We start from the raw sequence: 23,391 nt of genomic DNA, 5'->3' as shown, positions 1-23,391 counted from the left end.
AGTGTGTGTGACCTGTAATAAGTCTTGGGTTTCTCTGCCAACTGCTGGCTTGTCAACATTCATTTGTGTTTTCTGTCAAGTATTTTGATGGATTTCAGACACAAAGTCCCACAGCCTTTAGTGCAGGGCACAGTCATCCACTTGAATCAAATTAAATCAAGGTAGTTTTCTTGGCTTATAAAGCAAGTTGTGAATTGTGGAATAACTACAAAATAATTTGGTTTAACTTCAAGCTCTTTTGTTGTTACTACTTGTAAAAGTGAGATTTCTTTGCATAAAGTTTAAATATACATATTTTTTCACCAGAACTATTTTGAAGCTTGTCAACTTTTGTATAACTTTAGTTCCATAATGAGGATCTTAGTTTTGTTGAATATACAAGAAGGACGGAAGTCTTATTTGGAAATCCGAAAAAAGAAATTGAATGCATGAAAGGTTATAATTTCTTATAATGCCTGTTTGCATCAGTCAAATTTTGTTTCTTTCTTCAACATTTAGATTTTGCTGTTCAAAAAGGACTCAATATTTTTTGTGATTTTAGTCAGGCTTCGTTAAGACTGACTTCAATATTTTTTCCTTCCCTTTTGATATATTCTACCTATCATCATTTGTCTTCATGATAAGCCTGCCAGTAAGGACTGGCTTCTTACAAAAACAGAGGACAGATAGACTGATAAGGAGCAACTGCTACGATGTCGTTAGTGAAGATAGGGATTTATCTCGTTGTCACGTCACAATATTGCTTCACATTCATCTTGTCTACCGCATTCAGAGTTGATGCAGTGGCCAAGCCTTGCTTACACTCTGCCCTTTCCTTATCCATTGAAAGGCATATATGCCTGTAGATTGTCATGACTTGCATATATTAAAGAATTTTAATTCCCATTGGTGTTTCAAATGCACCAATTGTCCACAAATCACTGTGAAAAGGGTTTCCTCAGCAATTTAAAACTAGACAGAAGTGTTCAGCCAAGGGCTATAGAAAAAATATGACCTCTCTGACATGGGACTTATTTACAGGAAGCTCCCCCCCCCCCCTAGAAAAAAAATACAGATACAAAATCAAGGGGGGGGGAGAGTCATAAGCTAAAGTTTTGAAAATTCTGCAATATTTAGTTTTTAGCAACTTGTGAAATTTATCGACCATGACAGGAAGAGATAAATAGAACATTGTTACAGAAAGGTGATCTTAAAATAATTCATTGTGGAGAAAAATACATGATTTTACCCAGAAGAGTCTTCTTTTCTCTAGTATGCATGAAGCTGTTCGGCCACAGGCTACTTTGGGGGCTATATTTCTTTGTGATGTTTTGTACTGTTTTTTCAGATTCTACCTGAAAATTGTTGACCCTTAAAATCTGCTTTGCACGACAGATTTTAAGATGCCCTCCTTGTTTTCAACAGCCCATTTCACCTGCCAAGGTGGGCCAGAGGGAGGAAAGAATAAGTGATGAAAGTTTGGGTTTAGGGTGCAAGTTTACAACCTGACCTCCCGACTCCACGTATCAGGGTTCAAGTAGACATGCCAAAGTGGGATTGCCAGGGAAGATAAACAGCTGTCTGCCGTGTATCCCAGCATGCATCACAGCTTGCAGAGCTGCTTGCGTGACAGTGAAAGGCCATGGGTCATTTAAATTGGGTATGGATGCACCTTTTGGTCCTAAGTGAAAGGAATTTGATTCATTTTTTTTTTTGAGAAGTGGACGAGATTCCAGTTATTTTTGCCTTCTTTGAGATAAAAAATCTTTCTATTGCATCACAATCAAAATTGAAAACAAATTTTAACCAAATAAAATAACAAAATCTGTCTTTATTTTTAAAAAGAAAGTCTATCACATGCTCCTTTATTGGATGAAAATCATTGAATTTCATGAAATCATGCACAAAGTAAAAATTAAGACTTCAAATGGCCATATCCACACAACTTAACAATCCTACAACCAGATAGGGTGGTAGGGATCTTGTTAGTTCTGTCTCCATGGGAATTGACAATCTCACCTTCACCAATCTGGGGCAGACTGGGGGCGGGGTCTTAAAGAGAACAATCTGGTTTGTCGCCTGCTGCCGTCTGACATCATGGATGATGTAGAGCTATCTCTTGATGACTGGTTACCATGACGATGCCATTTTCTTATCTAGGAGGAACCTAATGTTATGTTGGTTTAGAAATCAATTATTATTTTACACCTCTTTTGAATCTTCTTCAATATGAATACTCATTATATACTAGCTCTCCTGCTTGAGGTATTTGCTAGTATAGAACTAGACCATGTTTGCTCTATTGGAATAACAGACATTTAGAGACAATCCCTAGGTAAGCAAACATGTTTGGAGGGAAGACTTTGTTTGTAGATCGGTAAGAATTCCAGACTAAATCCTCCAGAGATGATGTGATCAACTTTGAGGCTGCTGCTCTGGTATTTCATTGGAATCGGCCATGCAACGGCCAATCAGAAGTTAAAGGTACAATTTAACTTGAATAAAATACATGAGTCATTTAGCATCAATCTGACTTGAATCTATGAACTTTCCCAAAGGGTTATAGGAGAATGATATCATACTTATAGGAAAAAATCTCACACAATTTCATTGATTTTAAGAAAAAAATGATATCAGTTATTATCAGACTAAAATGATGTTAAATGATGCCGGGTATGAAATCACCCTCTAAAAAAATTTCATTCTTAAATAATCTTTTGTTTTTCATTTGTTCATATATTTTACATTGAAGTTAACATCTACTGTAGATTTGAGGCAATTTTTGAAAAATCTTTAAAGAGTATGCAGGGTGATCCTTTATATTTCATATTATATATTAACTGAAACTGAAGCAGTATGTTGCGAACAGATGTTCAAAAAAGACAAAAAGAGGTATCGAAAAATAAAAAAATACATGTATTTATTCTTGATGTAAGATGGGACTGTTATGTGCTTCTCCTCAACTTGGAGTTTGATTAGCATCAATCTTACTTGACGCCAGCTGTCAAATTTAAGAATATATGAGCATCGATGCTCAATGTATATGAGGCCCTATTTTACAAGATAATGATATTACAAATAGGGAGGATTTCCCAATTCTGCACAACTTGCTCCTTTAAAGAAAATGGGGCGATCAGTACTTTTGTTCATTAATCCGAAGGTCTGGGCATGTGCATGTACATTCTTGTGGATCACTTCTCTACTTCCGTTCCGCCCAGCATGCATTTCATTATCAATAGATTCACCGCTACATCTGGCTAGCAGATGGGTAGAGGAGAGCTAGTTTTGTGAGCCCAAGCAAAGGAATTATTGAAAGGTCTCCGTACGTGTCCTAGTTGGCAAATGCTCAGTGACTGTTTCTGACTCTATAATCTATATACTCCAGTCTTGGTTACAACATTTAAATTAGGGAGAAAAATAAAGTTCTGGCAAGGATGTTGATTTTATAACACAGTTTTAAAAATCAAAAGCTGAAACTGCAAAATACTAATTGAGATTGAGTTTTAATCTTCAGAAACACTCATTAATGGGAATTCCATGATGCAAAAGTTTCTGGTTTATCAGTATCTTTCAGAAACTTAAATCATTTACTATGGGAATTTTTCAAGTTGTAAGAATATTTGTAAATCAGACTTTGTATCTCAATATCAGATTTATGATACAGTATGATTTGTTGCATGGAGCCTAAGTTTTGACAATATATTTAGGTCATTTAAACTCAGGGTTGTTGTATTCATGGTACCATAGAATTGCCCTCAATATGTTTTTTTCAATGCATTTGCTTCCAATGAACGAGATACTTTCCAGTATGTCATTTTGTATTAATGTAGAGACCCTCTTCTTACCCACCACATTTAATAAATTTCACATCATCTCCCTTCCATATTGGCCTTTACTCCATCTTTCCTCGGAGTTTAAGGTGTTTGGCCTCCTGACTCCTCAGACTGTCTGTTTGTGTGCACAACCAAGAGATGGTTTATTGAGGCACAATAAACAATGTATGTAGCAACAGTTTGGAATTCCTTGGCCCACAGCGCCCCCGTCTAATATCAATTTGTGGTAGCATCAAGGAGATCATCTTTATGCCGTTCATCATGTTGCCAATTTGTTATCCCAAGTCGCTGTCGGTCATTACCATGTTTGAAAACTGTTACTTGAACTGTCTTTGAACCGGTAAGATCTTTTTTTCTTCTCTACCTGTAACTTCTCCAGTTGACTCTTGTTAACTATCATATTTCTTGAAGTAATTTAACATATTTTGACCTATGTGTATGTGTATGTATAATACATACTACATACATACATGTATATGCTATGAATGCTTTGGGAACTATGCGTGTACAAGGCCTAAGGGCTTTATTTATGTAGTTCCCCATTTCATTTCTAAATTTGTTCATGAATAATTTTGTATCTTTTGTATCAATGTAATTTTTAATCGAGAACGAAATAAATGCGAATTCAATAATGGTTGACAAGCATATTTCACAAGATATATGAAACTCTTCCCTTCACCTGTATACCTCAAAATAATGTGCTTCCTTTTCTTGAAAATATCAGTAGTTGCATTATTAATTTCTTCTCTTATTCCAACTCTGAAGACAGGCTTAGGACTTCTTGGTGTAAAGATTATCATCAAAGTGATGCTCAGGAAATTTATACTATGACTTCATAGTCTTCAAGCTGTCAAACAAATGTGACACAATGGTGTGATTTTTTTAAATTTATATTTCTTCCTCAATCTCAACAATTGGGCCTATATTATCTTCTTTTTGTGACACATTCTTCATTGAGCGTCGACTTTCAGGCAATTTTTTTTTGTTCCTCAGAAATTGTAATATTTTTTGTAATACATTTTCATATATAACTTCATACATGTTTTTCCTTCTTATATTTTGTCTCTTCATGCAGTGCTCTGTAACTTGTGATAAAGGTCTGAAGACTCGTATCGTCGTCTGCCAGTATGAAGACGGTAGCCTGGCTGTGGATTCTGAATGCGAGGGCGAGGAGAAGCCTCCAACTGAACGAGAATGCAGGAAACCATCGTGTGCCAAATGGAAATCAGGAGATTGGGGAGAGGTGGGTTGAACTATTTAATAGGAAAACACACCTATTAAGAATATAATTATGTAGTTGTGTAACTTGCTGTACCTATCATCCACTTTGCAATCCATTACAATCCACCTGTAATGAACAATTCAGGAGTGATCAGACCAAGTAATTCAATGGGGGATACCCTAATTTTAATGAAATTCATCGGGTTTTTTTTGCAGTTCCTATGGTTCTGTTTTCATTGTAATTCATACATTTCCATAATTTCAAGATCATATCCCAAGACCCTTAGAATAATTCCTTGTATGATTTGTTCTCAAGAAAGCACAGTTTCTTGGTAAAAGTCTCCCAATATGTGCATTTTCTTTTTTCAAATATTTTTCTCCCATTTTGAAAGGGTGACAAATTGAATTATTTTATCTGTTGTGGTCCCAGCATGAGGTGAGAAATCAAAGAGGAGTTAAAATGAAAGAATTGTGTTTCCATGGCAACTGCATTATCAACACTGTTGAGATCCTGGTCCTAGAGTAGTTCCATGGTGGGATCACAACTGGACCACATTCCTTGTTTGTATGATCTTATGAAAAGAAATCTGTTATGGTGAAATCTTTCGTGAAAATATGCTTGTTGTGAAGAAAAGCTCACCTGATTTGAGAATTCTTATTTTAAGAGGGATAGAGATTAGAAATAAAATTACGGTTCAGTATTTAAGTACATTTTCTTCCTGCCTCACATGGCCTAAGTGAAGGAAATGATATTGCCTTAATAAGCTTTATTAATTCATAATGTAATGCACTATGATATCACAACCATCAGATGAGCAGCTGAGCAAGAGTAGGAAAGTTTTAAATGTAGTATAGCGAAATATTTAATTCTACCTACTTTCTATAAAAGCCCTTAATTCTTCTCATTATCCATCTTATCTAACTTCTAATTTCTTTAGAGATTCATCTTTTCTTTCATCATGGTAGTGTAAAATGTTGTGGTGCCTCGATCATCCCCCTTTAAATCTGTCTTCTATCTATCTATCTATCTATCTATGTGCCCATCTCGTCAGACCAGACACTCTGTATCCCCTCTCTGCCATCTTGGTTGAACTCATCCCAAGTATGCGAGAATGACACTTTCAGCTGAATGCTGATATATGGGGCTTCAGCTCAGTCCAGGCCCCATGGGGTCTCATACGATGACATGATGGCCCTCCTAACAACATTCCCTAGAGGTCAGAGTTCAACTCATTCCTCTTCATCATGTCCCTCCCGAGCCAGCCAGCCCTTGCTCTCCTCCATCTTGTATTCCCTCATGGAGTCATCCTGAATGTGCTCTTCCCCTCCTCCAGGGACATGCTCTCTCCATATATTCAGAGTTAATAGTATCAACATGTCAAAAAGACCAAAACAAACTAATTTGTTTTCTCTCATTTTATACCTCACAACAAGGGGAAAGGGGTTAAGTACCCAGGAAAGTGATTTTTTTTTTCTTTCTTCTTCTTCCTCTCTCTGGATTTCGAATAGTAAACATCTATATTGCTGATAGGACATTTTAAAAAGCTTATTGCCTCGTCAATGCTCTCTGAATCAACACAGGATATTTTTATTTCACTGTATTTAATGCATATTTGTGTTACTATTTTTTCCCCTCAGCAATATTGTTCATTTATACCTTACGATAGAAATCCTCCTTATTCTGTGAGTTTTCTGAATCTAACATGGTTGTTTATATATATTTTTGTGGTAAATACAGAAATTCAAAGCTCATCACACATGTTCAGAGCTTTCACACATTATATCTAACATTGATATCACTCACTCTTTTTCTTTTTATGCATAATTATTTTCAGTGTTCAGTGACTTGCGGGCGGGGCACCCAGGAAAGGGAGGTGGTGTGCGCCAGTAATAACCAAGAGGTGAATTCGAGTCTGTGCCCGGGGGAGCTACCAAGGACCAGTAAGTCGTGTCGGAGAAACTCCTGTCCGAGCTATAGGTGGAAGAAGGGGCGATGGACCCAGGTGAGATGCAGTTACAGGATTGCAGATGTTATTATTGGTGTTAATTTTGAATGTTGATGATATTGATAATGGTGATGATGATGGCTGTGGTGGTGGTGGTGGTGGTGGTGGTGGTGGTGATGGTGATGGTGATGGTGATGGTGATGGTGATGGTGATGGTGATGGTGATGGTGATGGTGATGGTGATGGTGATGGTGATGGTGATGGTGATGGTGATGGTGATGGTGATGGTGATGGTGATGATAATGATTATGGTGGTATTATGGTCAAGGCGTGAAATTATTAATATTTGCATTTTGTTGTTTTTATTCTTACTTACATGTTTGTAGGGATATGTATCAATCAAGATTAGCTATTCATACAATGGACTTACATCTTACATATGAGTTTCTATCATGTATATGGTTCCCAGACTGGGATTTGAACTAAAGATACTGGTTGTAGGATATGATCATGGATCTAAACTTCTAAAGTGATGATGTAAGGAAGGGGATGATTACAAGGTTAATTAAACTATTGAAATACTGGTAGTTCTCTCTTTGGAATCATATTATGTTGCCCTACATTTCTTGAATTACCACATTTTCCCCCTCTCGCTTCCAGTGCAATGAGACTTGTGGAGGCGGATTAAAGCTAAGAGAAGTTTGGTGTCAAGATAATAAAGGTAGAAGGGTCACTGATGAATACTGCCAGGCAACCAGGAAGAAACCCACTCACATGAGGAAGTGCAATGTTGACCCTTGCCCTCCAAGATACATCACTGGAGCATTCTGGGTAGAAGGGCTATGGGAAGAGGTGAGTTGGCATTTTCAGTTAACTTTGAGGCATTTCAAGCTCAGTAGAATTTTATGTAGAGAAGTTTGTAAATGATGAGCAATGAAAAAATATAATCCTAAACAATTTTGAACAAAAATTAATTATTTTATGGAATATTGAAAGTGGAAATTCCATCTTTTATCTTTCTCGAAAAAAAATCATATATAAAACTACGAGCTGATGTCCAAAATTGTATAAATTTAACCTCCATTATTCATATTTGTTTGTCTATAGTGCACAAGAACCTGTGGGGCTGGAGAGCAGATTCGGGAGATCACATGTCAAGAGCTGAGCGAAGATGGTTGGCGTATCCCATCAGACCTCAGTACGTGTAACCCAGCAACCAAGCCTGAATCCACCAGGAGATGTAACATGGGAACATGTTTCGGTGATGTCCACTGGAAAATTGGTCCATGGGCTACGGTACGATAGGCCCCTATCAATTTATATTTATTTTAAGGCATTGTTTCTATTTATGGATTTAATTCATGATGTGGATGATATTGATGATGATGACGAGGTGGTCATGATGGTGATAATAGTGATCATGGTAGTGGTGATGATGATGGTGATGATTATGGTGTTGAGGAGAACAAAACAAAACAACAACAACTACAAAGTTACATATAAGAGTAATATGCTGATTATATCTTGATCATAACTTTTCTCTGGCATTTGCAAATATTATCTTGCATAAAGTATGTCAATTTGAAATGGCTTTGTAGAGACAAAGTTGCATAATATTAGAATGCTTTCGATTACTTTAGTTAGTACTGTCACTTCAAAATTTTCCCTATTGTATTAGATGTTACATTAGGTGTAACTATACCACTTTCACAATAACTGATGGAATCTCTGTACACCTGTTACTTTGTCTTCTCTACAGTGTTCTAAGTCTTGTGGAGATGGTGTACAACGTCGTAAGGTTCAATGCCAGGCTCGTCATGGGAAGATCATGCCTGATCGTTTCTGCCGTCATCCTGCCATCAAACCAGAGACTGAGAGGATATGTAACAGTAGGGCATGTAAGTTAATCATTTAATATCTCTCTGAACCCCTTTTGTGCACCTTGTCTTTGGACAATTGTCCTGGGAATGGCCTTTCTTGAGTGAAATTTTGACTTCGAATTGATTGTCTTATCGATAAATTGGGCATATAAAGTCTCCCACGGATTGTAAACTTCATGATACAGGCAACTGTTTCTCTGTCTCATGGAAAAAAGTAACTCTTTCCATGCTCGTCACATGGAAAAAGTAAATGTCATAAGGAAATGAAACAATTTCTAATAGGTGAAACCCATGTAAAGTAAAAGCAACTGTTTTAAGGATCCTATAGATGATATACTTTCAAGGTCTACAAATTTGCAAAGTATAAATGTGAGCTTGAAGAACCAACAAGTGACTGGTCTTTTATTACCAGTAAGCCCCAAAAATGATTATGATGCAAAAGGAGACCTTTAATTCTTGCATCAAGAGGCCTAGTTCTCATAGGGAGGATAATATGTACTATTTTTAATCTCCATGTTTCATATTTCCTTGCTAGGGCAGATTGCCAATAAAACCATGTTTACTTGCCTTCAGTCAAAAAGATTGTCACAATACGTTCTGATGCATGGAGATAAAGAAAAATTAATATCCTGTTGAAATATATTTCATTCATTCATTTTCTGAAAATAAATCTGGATATTTGATGATGTGTGCAAAAATGTCAGGTCACATTTACTTCCAATGTAATCTTTTCTTTTAAACAGTACTTGATAAACAAAAAGATAACATAGGATGAAACTTTATCTCTATACATTGTAAGAAATAAATTCACAACCCTTTCACCTCATATCTTAATTTGCCTCCTTTTTATTAGACTTCACTGTGATTGTATTAAATCACATGCAGGCCAACATTTTTTCATAGTAATGGGGCCCTATTAGACGAACCTTGCCCCGGGGGCTTTTGGGTAATATAATCTTGCCGCATTTGAGGCACATTATGTCTCCTTGGGGTGCATTCTTACCGACCCAATAGGGGTTTAGAGAAACCCAATTCCCACTGCTGGTGAAGTGCAGAGTGGGGTCAGGAGACCCATGATTGGGTGCGATTGTTAGCCTAGGGAGAGTTTGAGGGGTTAACCTTTTCACCCTAAGGGGATTTGTCTCCCCCTATGCTGTTAGGAGAGCCTGTTGTTCGTTGTGAAGATCTAACACTGCTGCCAATTCAGTTCATTACCAAGACATTGTACATCATCATTTGGGAAGAGGGAGGGGGATATAATGATGATGGTGAGGTGTTCTAAATGTTTTTTTTTTTGGGGGGGGGGAGGGGTAAAATTAATTATTCAATCTTTGGGGAATGGTTTTGTTGTGTACTCTGAATTGAATCCTACATTCACACTATTTATTGCTATTTCTAGATTAAGCTTTATTATGATGGCTGGATTTAGAAAGTTAGAGACATCGACCTTGGCAGATCTTGCTTTAAGAAAAAAACCTTCATCATCATTCAAGAGTTAAATTAGATTTACATACCAAACCGAAATGCCAAAAATCATCTTTTTCCTATCTTGCATTTGTAGAAAGACATCAAAATGAACATTAAGGAGGGCCATAATAGCATATTTTATTTGAATTACACACCATGAAAGTTATTGTTCTAATCCGATTTCTGAAATCTAAACTCATGATGGGTAATGATAGTGCCAGTGTCTGCCGAGATCTAAACTCTTGTAGCACACTAAATTTATAACTTTACCATGTACACATATTTCTTTACAATATATATCTTTTGTACTGACTGTGTTCACAAAGATCTCAGTTTCTGAGAGATGATTAACTGTGACAGGGAAGGTGGGAAGGTTATTGGTATCTTAGGTGTTTAAGATGAAAAGCCTCTTTGTTTATTGTCTGATGCATTTAGAAACTATTACCCCCACATCTGTAGGGACATTGTGTAAGAGGAGAAGTAATTGCTGTATGAGAGGTGCAAGTGATCTCCATATCCGCTCTCAGAGTTACTGGATCTATACCTTACGAATTTAATGATAATGATGGAATTTGGGAGATTTTTGTTTTTGATAGATACATGTTGCATGTTTAAATGACCAGCCGGTTGCTCGTATAGTGTGGAGTTGCACAATTTGCTCAGATGATTGAAAATGGAGTTTCAGAATTTAAAAAATAATTTCAAGTATTTGATATATTTACATGCATATAACATGTTCTATCGATGACAGGCTTGTAGATTTATGATTTATTATTGAAGGGTCTCACAATGTACTCAAAGAGAAGAGGGAAGTAATTCACTCTATAATATTCTCTTCTTATTTTTGTCATTTCCACAACAGAATCATCACTTTATCTTTTATGAGGAATCCAGCAGTAAGAATGAACGGATATACTTTTATATCTTCACCACTTTTATTTATCATCATGTTATCTTTCATCGTCTTCTAATCATAATTGTTATCGATGTATTAAACCCAGGAGATAATTAACCTTTCCATCTAAATTCCCTCTCTTTTTCCAGGTCCACCAACGAGTTGTAGAGATCTGCAGGAGATACAGAACATCCAGGAGGATGGGGACTATTCCATGTTGATCCAGGGTAGACTGCTCCAGATATTCTGTCATGGGATGGCAGGGAGCAATCCAGCTGAATATCTTACACTTCCAGCTTCAGAAGCTGAAAACTATTCTGAAATTTATACCAAAAGGTAAGATTTCATTTTTTATTGAAGACACTTTTAACTAGGTACTTGTTTTAATTTCTGGATAGATTATGTTACAGGGCATTCCTCTTTTTGGTTGCATTGAAGCCCATACTCTACTCCTGATGTGGTGGTATACCGGTATTTATTAATATACCTGTCTCCCATCTATGAAGTATTATACTTGAACAAATATAACAAGAAAAATAAGTCTGTGTTCTTCTATACTACAGAAACTCTGTTGCCATACATGTATATAGGTGCCGATGGTAAGCTTTATTTAGTTCTGGATATTTGGACTTAAAAGAGCTCATATTTATTCCCTAGATTCAAAATTATTTCATGAATTGTAATGGTAAGGTTGAAAGAAAACTATTAGTATGAAGTAATCAATGAAAATACTGTAATTCAAATGTGTTATTCATCATTTATGTCAATATAGTTACACATTAAAAGTATCAATGTATCGTTTCTGTTTCCAGGTTATTAAATCCCAGTTATTGCCCCAATAACGGAGCAAGAAATGACGACTGTGAATGCTCAAACTATGGACATCGGTATCCGGGGCTAACATCATTCAACAAGATTAGAATAAATGTTACAACATTAGAAGTTATAAGTAAGTACAAGTTCTGTCATAAAATGTGTAAATAAAGCATTGGGCATTGCAATTGCCATGCATAAAGAAATGTGTTCAAAACAAATACAAGTATAATCAAGTGACTGAACGCTGTCCACATATAGAACTTTCAAGAAGAAATTTGCTTCAAAGTTGATTATCATTGGATTTTGGTTGATTCAGCATCAACTGTAGTCATGGGCATTACACTATGATTTGGCTTTAAAATGTCCTTTTTTAAATCTTTTGATTTGTTAATGGGTTTCAAAAGTGGACTTTTGTATATTTTTCATTCACAAAAGCCTATGTTTTTTTAATGTTTTTTTGTGTGTTATACCTGAACTTCAGTTCCCAATACAAACTTCACAATATAGATTAAAATATATACTGTATGGTTGCACTGCGAATGTCCTATTCATCATTTGAAAATAGCATAATGGTGAATCATCAGTTTTAAGCCAGAAGGACGTTAACTCTGTATAAAGGGATAACGCTTGTTTTGGCTTCAAACAGACGATATGAATGTTAAATAAAAACACATATAAACATTGCTTACTAGAAATTCACAATTTTATTCATGTTTCCCACCTCTTTCAAATTCTAGCCGATGATCCTACTTTTGCCACCGTGCATCATGGTCATTTTATACCCTACGCTACGGCAGGAGACTGCTTTAGTGTAGTCCCTTGCCCCCAGGGCCGCTTTCATGTGAGCCTAAATGGGACAGGCCTTGTGGTGGCGCCAGATGTAGACTGGTCAACAGAAGGCCACTCAGTATCAAGACAAATATCAAGAGATGCTGTAAGTTATTTGATAGGACTTGTAGTAAGATTACTATTTTTAACTTTTTTTTTTTTTTTTTTTTTTTTGGGGGGGGGGGGGTTAATTATTAGTGACAAACGGTTAATAATAAGCCAGAACATGGAATTTGTATTATTTAAGATATGATAACATTGAAAGATTTAGGCTTCATTACAAGGGGAAGTGCTTTGGTGGTGATGGTGGGGTGGATAGATAACTTTTTTAAATATATAAGAGGGGGGGGGGGGGGGGGGGGCGGCGTTCAAACTGCCCGTGTTTCAAGTACCTTGAATAGGCTGGAGTTTTGACTTATCAGAGTTTGACATGGATATGTGAAACAGTCAGAGAAGGATTAGTACATAATTATTTCATTCCAGTTACATATTTTATCTTTACCCTAATTTGAAGGAAGATTTTTGACAGTACTGTATGTTCAAAAGGGGAAACCCAACTTAAAGGAAGTTTGCTCATTTTGTAACATGAAAAAGGAAAAGTAATTGAATAATAACAATTTGGACAGAATTGGACTTCTTGTACCAAATAGGAATGTTATATGGAAAAAATGAAAAAGATGTTTTTATTAAGTAATGGTTTCTTCTTTTTGTTCTTTCAGATTAATCAAAGAGTTAGTGGTATCTGCGGTGGATATTGTGGAAAATGTTTTCCAGACAGGGGAGACGGAAGATTATTACCTCTAACATTCCAATCATGACTCAGGTGAGATGTATACTCTTAATCATTTTGGCTAGATATTTTATAAATTCTTTCATAATTTGCTGTTTATTTTTGTTTTAGAGTGATGAGATTCATTATTTGTTCTCAGTATAAAAGTAATTGTTGAGTTCAAATTAATGCAGGATTCATCTAATTCTTCACATATTATTATTTTTGAATTTCATATTTTTAATGTATTTTCCCCTGCTATATCTTGTTCTGATCATGTCTGTTTTTCTTTGTCCTTACCATTTCGAAGAAATTTAGTACATTACGTCACTTTTGACTATACCACAGCAATATTAACCGGGCGGTTCTCACAGTAGCTTCTGTCAGTAATTATACAGGTACATTATATCAGTGACTAAATTGAACTCAAATTTTTAAGCTTTTAATTATCTTGATGTTCTTTTATACAATTAATGGTCACAGACATTAACATGTGTTTTTGTTCTTTCTTTTCATTTCTTCCCGCTTATTTTACCTCAACAGGGACATGTAGATTATTCCAATTGTCTTGTACATGCTGTAAATACTATTTTTATTATTTATCACAAGATGTATTATAGTAAACCAGAGATAATTTATATTTTATATACAGCACTTTGATATAAGAGAAGAAAAAAAACTCAATATTTTTGTGGGAGATATGGCCATTGTGGGGAGGAGAAGGGAGAGGGGGTTCATTAAAGGGGGTGGGGGTAGGGAGGGATGTAGAGAGAGGCTCTGTTTGTTTTGACTACCGTGGCAAGATGACGCAGAGAAATGGACCAATGCTTGACTATTCTTCAGGATCTTCTGAAACTCAACAACGAATGCTGCAATTCTGACTGTATTTTTGCTGTCGTGTTGTTTGGACTGCCTGAGACTTTGAACTTCTGGTTATGCAAGACTTTGTTTTTATAACATGCTTTTCTGTTGTTCTGCTTTGTACATGTATTGAGAACAAGTCCAGCAATTTGCATTAATATGGTGTTATTAAGTGTTTGCATATTTTTATCAAAACAACAACAACAAAAATATTTTTGTTGGAATCTACATGGAATCTTTAAAAAATATGGCTTTTATACTGTTTTATACACGAGGTATTATAGAAACTCTTGCAAACTCTAACACATTCATGTTATTTATGTTATGCTTTTTTTTTACATAAATATGTTATTGTTGCTTGTGTCCCTTTTGTAATAGGAAAGGATTTTCTATATAATTTTTGTTAACTTGGTTAACAGTCTACCTCTGTATAGGTTCTTACAGATGCTAAAAAAATGAAGAGTTAGAGTTCGTATGTGAACAATGAGGTCATTAACAGTTTCAGTTACCTGTATGTTATTTAAAGAATTTTTTCAAATGCACAAATTAATCACAATTTATGACTATGCAAAAGGACTACCCGTAAAAAAAAACACTGCCCAAGTTCGATACCTCAATTAAAGTCACAAATGCATATATGCTGCTTCAACTCCTATTTACATGTAGTGTAGTATGTTTCTGCCATATATTCAACTCAGGGCCGGTGCTTTTGACTGCTAAAGAAATCCTCACTGAGGCAGAAAAAGGTTAATATTTCCTGTGACACAAGCACTGCTTCAAATTTGAAGTTCGAGTGACGTTAGTTAGCGATTTATAGTGTGTGTGTGTGTGCACATAGTGATGATCTGACAAACATTTGTTATTACACCGTATTTTTGATAGATATACATGTATGTAGTTCCAAAGTGATAGATGAAAATGATAGTGTATATGCAGGGTTCTTAGATGCTTTCTTGCCTGTGCAGTTATTTTATGTCTCACATTACCGATAAATAACTTTTTATAGTATTTTCTACCCCCTTCGATATATTCCTGTTTTTGTGGATAGTAAATTTCAATGACTCATGTATCAATTGTGATAACATAGAGTGTTTTTTCTTTATTTGATGCAAATCGAGCTTTAATACTGATGGAATATTGGTGGGTTTTATTTTCTGGATTTACTCAAATCGGGAGTAGAAAGGATTACAACACGTAAACTAGAGCATCCTGTAAGCATTCTATTCAATTCATTTTCTGGCTTTAAATACGATTATTATTAGGTTTCTTAGAAGAATTTAGGTGATGCTGATCGAGGTTGAGATGTATGAAATATTGGAGATCTACTCACTGCCAATTTTTATGCCTCGATTTTACAGTCATGATTCATGCAATGTTACTTGGGACCACTGGAATACAAATAAGATTCCATTGACCAAGTCATACATGGTATCGATACTGATATTTTTTGTAACAAAAATTGACTCCATTTTGTTATTCATAGTCTGGAACAGAAATCAAATAAAATAGACATGTTCTTGAGAGCCTCGATTAATCAGCATTTAGCCAAATTTTGACGTACATGCATAGTATTGTCTTATACTGTTATGATTTTAGAAAAATGGTGTACATCATATCATATGTCAAGGAATGTTCATGGTAGTTCTTACTGTCTTTGTATTTTTTTTACGTTCAATGTTTGAATTTTTTACCCCGATAATTTGCAATGTGGTGAAAGGTAGGAAATGGAAAAGCTATTTTAATACATGATATGTCAAATGGTGCTGCCTATTCTATACAAGTACAAGCTGAAAGTATGGTACTTGAATCTTCTGTGTGATGTACATATGTATATATATTCATTAACTTAAAAAACAGTATTCTCTAGAACTATGCAATGTTATACAGGAGTTATTTGCTCCCTTGTTTATGTAAATGATGCTTGTCATTTTTTAGGAGTCTTTTTCATCATTATTTATGTTCATTCTGCCAAACACAACCCCCCCCCCCCCCTCTATACGTTTACATTGTATTTCCATATATCTCTTTGGTCAATTGATGCGTGGTGAGATGTTGCAGACATCTATTGTGGTATTTTTTTAGCCTTTATATTTCATATTGAACTTGTTTTCTATTTTAGTATTATAGTATGTATATTTTGGATTTCATCAGAAAAGAAACAAATGATCACTCCTTGGATAACAATGTCTGTTATGAAATAAAAAAGGGATAAATGTAGAAAGGAATACTAGACCTAGGAAACAATACTGAGATGGTGGAAAATACTAATATATTACAGGAGGTGGAAATAATATATTACAGATAAATGATATTGACCTAGATCATGAACTCTCTAACTTTTGAAGCAAACACAAAACAATATTAGCAATCATTCCAGTCAGCATTGTAAAAGGAATCAGAGAATTGCATACCGGTAAATGCATGTAGCTCAAACTTTTGTTTTGAATTATTCCTTCTGTCAGCTTGTTGTCAGCATGACACATTGCTAAAGTATTCTTTTCATGACATTCTTTTAGATTGATTCAGTCTTCTTCTTTCTTTTTACTAGATGTTGATGGTAGATCATAGAGCGCAAATATTAACTTTTTAGAATAAAATGTTTTCATGAATATGGTGCTTATATTTCATTTTTAACCAGTATATAAAAAATCTGCTTTTCTATCAATACATGTGTTGAACTTGCTTGGAAAAATATTATTTTCTTCTTTTACGAATATTTAGTGAGACTATTTAATGCCGATTTTGAAAGCCAACTTGCAATGCTCACTGTTCGTTGTCATATTGTGTTTCTTCCAGTTGTACATGTATACACACGTAATTCCATTTTAACATTACTGTGTTTAATGATCTACTTTGTGTCTCTGTCAGCATATTTGTGAAAGAAAACCTACAATCCTTTGAAAATATGTCACATTATATTGCCAAAGAGAATAGATTTTAGCCAGTCAGTACCAGATTCTGGATTGCTTTGACATTATCAATGTATATCACATTAGAGCAATTATTGACATAAAATTTACGTCAACAAAGGCCACATCCCAAAGTGAAAATGTCTCCCATCAGCAATCTTCAAGCTTGTCAGTCAATATTAATTTGGTAAACAAATAAACATGTAGACTTCTATGATTGCGATTAAACGTTTGTGAAAGAAAAGACCAGTTTACTAAAATATTCAAATTCAAAGAGGTTTCTACCCAGACTTGGGTATGGACTAACTCTAACTCAAACTAGGCATAGATAGAATGAAAGTCTGTACGCAATTTTGCATTCTGACTTTTAACATGCATGTACAATAATTTGAATGCAATAATTTTGTTACTTAACATAAGTCTAGGCTGTTTGCTGTTTAAATAGAGTCTGTGAATTTAAATGCATTTATGTAATGATCTGTTCACCTGGTTGTCACTAGCAACTTTTGGTTTAGAAGAACTGGGATATATAAAATTTGATTATTTAGTAAACTGGTCTATTCTCCCTCTATCTTTGCTGCTTGAGCCATGCAAGGCATTTCCAGAACAGCAACAGGGTATTATACAGTATTAAACTAGACTGCAATCACACAACAACCCACAATCACACCTACAGGACCGACAATATTAAAGACAATACTGAATTGGCCAAGTATTGGTTGGTGTGGAGTCAGTTTGGCAGTATGATTGGGGCATGTGGTAGACCAACTCAGAAAATGCCCCAGTGACAAACTAGAACAAGTTTTATGGGATCTGTGAGGAATATTTCCATTCCTACAAGAAATTTGTATTTTATCTTGGGCATTTTTTATGGTGCTTCCCACCTCATTGTGGAACGAGCTTGTGAGTTTTTTAAACTTGCTTTGAAGTTTATTACCAGTCAGTGTGTAGCTCTACTATTTGGTCCTTATGTTTCTATGCTGCTTATGAAATATAAGGCTGAAACTGTGACAGTATTTTGTGTTTATCACTGCATTATCTTGAGGGAATAAGGTTTGTTGATTGTAGTGGAGTATATGACCATTTGTAACTGGACTAGTTTTCATGCTTGATTATTAACTAGCAAAGAAAATGGTTATGAATATTATCATGGACTTCATATCAAGACTACTGGCAACTCCTCTGCCACAAATGAATTATTTTTGCTAAATGATTGAAGATATTGTGGGAGAATAATTTGCATTTACAAAGCTGCAGTCATGGAGATCTTTCACTAATGAATCATGGTTAATAATTACATTTAGATCATGATAATTAATTTTAGTTTCAAAATCATAGCTTTAGGACACAAAAGAAAATAATTACCCTTTTTTTGACATGTTCAACATACATTCTGTGGGGATATTGTTTTCAATGTTCCTTTTACAAACAAAACTTAATAAAATTGAAAATTTGAAACTTTAGCATCACACCTACAAGTAAAACCATATTACACTTATTGTAATTGAGATCAGTTCTTGAAACAACATTTCTAGCAATGTACCACAGGTCTATATACATGCTGCAAAAGACCGAGGACTCCATCATACTTCTGAAGTCTTTTATGTATTTCTTCATTTTATTCATTCTTTCTACTATCAGAGAATGAATGTGTGATCTGTACATAGTCCTTTAATACAAAATTAAAACATGAATTGAATATTTAAAAGGTCAAAAGAAAAAAAATACAATAAACAATGATGAAAAGGAATATAATTATCATTTTGTTGGATTTGAATGGTTATTATTTTGGTGTGTTTATTATCAAATATGGAGATGAATGGAAGGAAAGAGAGAAATAGTGGAGTAAGAGTATTGTAGTCTAGAGTGAGAGAAGAGAGGAAAGAAGTTGGAGAGAACAGTGACAGCTAGACGAGAAACAACATATTTCAGATTAAAAGAAACATCATATTGAATGACATCCTCCAAGAACCCTAATAAAATACCCCCCCCCCTGGAACCTGTCATGTGTATGCTAGTTAGCCCACTCTGTGTATCATGCAATAAAATTTTCAGCTCATTATATGCTTCTACAAAAATGAAGAAAAATACATGTATGTTCAATCCTCAATTATTAAGGTAGAAATCGATGGAATAACAGACGTAGGTATAAAAATAAGTCTGAGCAAAAATCTAGGTAAATACAATATTTTAATAACATCGAATGTTACATTACAAATTTGCAGATTCTCTTACAACAAAGTATCAAAATAATAAACTTTACCTGAAAATGTACTACCTTGTATATTTAAATTAAATATTTAAATCTAGTCCCCAGATATGTTGGCTTGATCAAAAGAAGTAAACTCCGAGAATCAGAATTTAAAAAAAAGTTATGTAATCATCCCATTTATAGAGACAGAATTAATAGATGACATATCCATATATGGTTAGTAGTTCCACGATTTCATGAAATATTGTCTGAGTTTCTAATTTGTCTCCAAGAGGCAAAAATCTGCACTAAATTAAAATACCATAACCATTTATAATAATGCCTGATTAAAAAAGAAATAAATGTTTTTCCTGACATTTCTGCTTTGAATAAAAGCAATTTGTAAGGAGGTGGATTTTACCTCAAAATCCAAAATATGGGCAGTGACACTGATGAGCTCATTACAATTTCAGATATTAGTTGCAGTTTTGAATATGATAATATATTTTAAAGATAAAGACCAGTTATGGTCATGCGATTGCATTGTGAAAGAAACATTGTGGAATCCATCAGAAAAGGTTGATCATCTAGCATACTGGTCTTTACCTTTAATAATAGAAGATATGGTTCATGACAATGATCATATAAACAGTACTAAGTACTAGTATGTTACATAGCACAGTACCCAGTTTACAAAACAGAAATGTGGGTTTAAAGCAAAATCGTAATTTTATAGCTGATTGCACAGGTTTATGTTTGGCAGAATATTTTTCTATTTGTCAATGGCAAAACATTGCAATTGTTACAAAGTGCAGTTTTTCCATTCAATACATAAACATCCATTTGTGACGGATACCATCCTAGTTCATAATGGTTAATGCAAATTTAAATTGTTAAATTCTTTTGTAAAAAATATCCCACTACATATAATATTATATAAACATATAAAAGGGAAAGCAAAATATAAATAACCTTGGCTTCTGATTAATACAATGCGAGCAGATAACTGGAAAACTTCAAGTTTGATTTACAAGCATCTTCATCTGCGGCTTAATTATGTATGAATGTGTTATCAAGAAAAAAATTAAGAAAATAAGATGGAAAGTTTCATGTCAAACTATTACCGGTAACAAAGACAATTTGTTTAATCTTATTTTGCATATTGTCTAAGTTTCTTCGGCAAATGCACTCAAAAATGAATTATCTTTCAACCTAAACACCATTGATGTTAAATAATAACTTCAATCATATCGGCATTTAAAAAAACGCACTTTTCTCATTTCCATACAGATGATCTTGTTTTGTGTGATCTCCCAAATATAATATCGCCATGTCTTTATTTCAGTTTTAGATCGTAGTACGATGCCGCAGTGGCAAAATAATACATGCCAATTTAGTACTCGGTATGCATGGGGGCATAAAAACATGTTCTTTTAGAGAAAAGCAAGTTTTCCTTGAAATGAATTTGTTGTTTTGTTGTATTTCTTGTTTTCTTGGACTTTCCCAATTCATTATATATGGGCAATTTAAGCCACACATACTATGATACTACATGTGCATAAATGTATATTTAAGAAACGGTGGTTGATTCAAAAATTATTTTGTACAAAATTTCTTCTAGCACAGTACCCAGGAAATAAATCTGTGTAAAATATACATACAGTCACATAACTCCATAACAAAATAAAAATGTATAACTAACTATAGATAAATATCATATAAAATATAGAACTTTATATACCTCACTTAAGTAATCCAGCAATCTGATTGGTCGAAATTGCATTCATAAACTTTAACTGTTCCCGAAAATTCCTGGTAACCATGGTTAAAAAACAGTTCAAAATCCCAATAACCATGGTTATTGGGAAAATAGGTCAGTCTCCATGGTTACCCCATAGGTTTACATGTTAAAAAATGGTCTGAGCGATCGAGGATACCATACGTGTGCGAAGAATTGGTCGGTAATTTCAATACAATTGAATCTCGATCGATCTTACCGACAATTTTATCTTGCATTGTTGACATTAAGACGAAAATAAACTTCCAAAAACAAAAAAACAACATCTGCCGATAGATCTTGATCTAAATTCGTGCCAATATGCATTGCAAAAGTAAAAGAAGGGCCTGTTTAATGGAGCAGCCGCGAAGCTTCCACCACGCGAAGCCGTTTTCAATCCATTTTAATGTATATATAAGAAAAAACTGCTATGTATGGTAACAGAGCGCGATAGCCGAGCGGTTTAAGGCGGCGGTTTTCGTTTCATCACCTTGGTACGCAAGAGATCGAATCCCATCTTCGACAAAAGTTTTTTTTTTTTTTTTTTTTTTTGGCATATAAAAGTATTAATGACTGCTTTAATATTCGAGAAATAGTTGTTTTTATACGCTCTCGGGAAGGTTACAATTGGGCTATTGCCCTCGGCACGCCTCGGGACAATAGCACAATTCTAACCTTCCCTTGAGCGTATAAAAACAAATATTTCTCTCAAAGCAGTCATTAATACTATAATATCAAAGATTTACAACTTTGAGCACAAACATGGCATAATCAGGGAACATAAACATTAAACAATACCAGGGACTTCAAACATCATATTATTTCAAACACAAAATGCCAGTGCACAAGCATGATAATCTCAGAACCAATAACAATTCTTTCATTATATTTATGCCTCCGCCACCGAAGGTGGTGCCGGAGGCATCATGTTTTCGGGTTGTCCGTCCGTACGTCCCGTTTGACCGTTATCACAATATCTCAAGAACCATTTAAGATTTAAACTTAAGACTCGGGAATAGTATTTATCACCATAGGAAGACGATCTGATTAGATTATGGAGTACGTAGGTCAAAGGTCACAGGTCACAGAGGTCAACTTATGAAATTCCTTGTATTGAGTTTGTTAGCGCGATATCTCAAGAACCATTCGAGATTTAAACTTCAAACTTAAGGATAGTATGTATCACCATAGGAAGACGATCTGATTAGATTTTGGAGCACGTATGTCAAAGGTCAAGGGTCACAGAGGTCAACTTATGAAATTCCATACATTGAGATTGTTATCATGATATCTCAAGAACCACTGGAGATTTAAACTTCAAACTTAGTGATAGTGTGTATCACTATAGGAAAACAATCTGATTACATTTTGGGTCACGAGGTCAAAGGTCAAAGGTCACAGGGCTCATTATGTATGCAAAAACAGCTTGTGATCGCGTTATCTGAAGAACCGATTGATGGATTCCAGCCAAACTTTGGTCATGTATGTATCTTGCAAAGCCAATGAACTGATTAGATTTTGGGGTCACGAGGTCAAAGGTCACAGCGCACATTGTGTATGCAAAAACAGCTCGTGATCGCCTTATCTCACGAACCGATTGATGGATTCCTGCCAAACTTAGGTCATGTATGTTACTTGCAGAGCTGATGAACTGATTAGATTTTGGGGTCATGAGGTAAAGGTCAAGGTCATGCGGCTCATTATGTATGCAAAAATAGCTTGTGATCGTATTATCATAAGAACAGATTGATGGATTCCTGCCAAACTTAGATCATTTATGTATCTTGCAGAGCCAATGAATGGTTCATAAGATCAAAGGTCATGGGCTCATTATGTATGCAAAAATAGCTTGTGGACGCATTCTCATTAGAACTGACAGATGGATTACTATTTAACTCAGGAAATCTTGCAGAGCCAATGAACTGAGTAGATTTTAGGGTCATGAGGTCAAAGATCAAAGGGTCATATATGTATATGAGAAATTGCTTGTAATCACGATATTCTGAGAACATGTAAATG

The 23,391-nt window shown here is 34.9% G+C and overlaps 1 protein-coding gene across 1 annotated transcript in view; it reads left to right on the top strand.

The window, feature by feature from the left end:
* The window catches only part of LOC586332 (A disintegrin and metalloproteinase with thrombospondin motifs 9), an 84,555-nt gene extending 65,396 nt beyond the window's left edge, over positions 1–19,159 (top strand). Inside the window, exons 23-32 of the mRNA XM_030972122.1 lie at positions 4,888–5,055; positions 6,869–7,036; positions 7,640–7,831; positions 8,087–8,275; positions 8,739–8,877; positions 11,371–11,557; positions 12,034–12,170; positions 12,775–12,971; positions 13,585–13,688; positions 14,178–19,159. Coding sequence (XP_030827982.1) covers positions 4,888–5,055; positions 6,869–7,036; positions 7,640–7,831; positions 8,087–8,275; positions 8,739–8,877; positions 11,371–11,557; positions 12,034–12,170; positions 12,775–12,971; positions 13,585–13,683 — 1,476 coding nt within the window. The 3' untranslated portion in view covers positions 13,684–13,688; positions 14,178–19,159. The remainder of the gene's footprint in view (positions 1–4,887; positions 5,056–6,868; positions 7,037–7,639; positions 7,832–8,086; positions 8,276–8,738; positions 8,878–11,370; positions 11,558–12,033; positions 12,171–12,774; positions 12,972–13,584; positions 13,689–14,177) is intronic.
* Positions 19,160–23,391: the final 4,232 nt, after the last annotated feature.

This window comes from Strongylocentrotus purpuratus, unplaced genomic scaffold (genome assembly GCF_000002235.5).
Source record: "Strongylocentrotus purpuratus isolate Spur 01 unplaced genomic scaffold, Spur_5.0 spur5_scaffold_6, whole genome shotgun sequence".
Taxonomy (NCBI): domain Eukaryota; kingdom Metazoa; phylum Echinodermata; class Echinoidea; order Camarodonta; family Strongylocentrotidae; genus Strongylocentrotus; species Strongylocentrotus purpuratus.
Note: the sequence above shows the minus strand (reverse complement) of the source record. Positions and strands in the feature narration are given on the sequence as shown.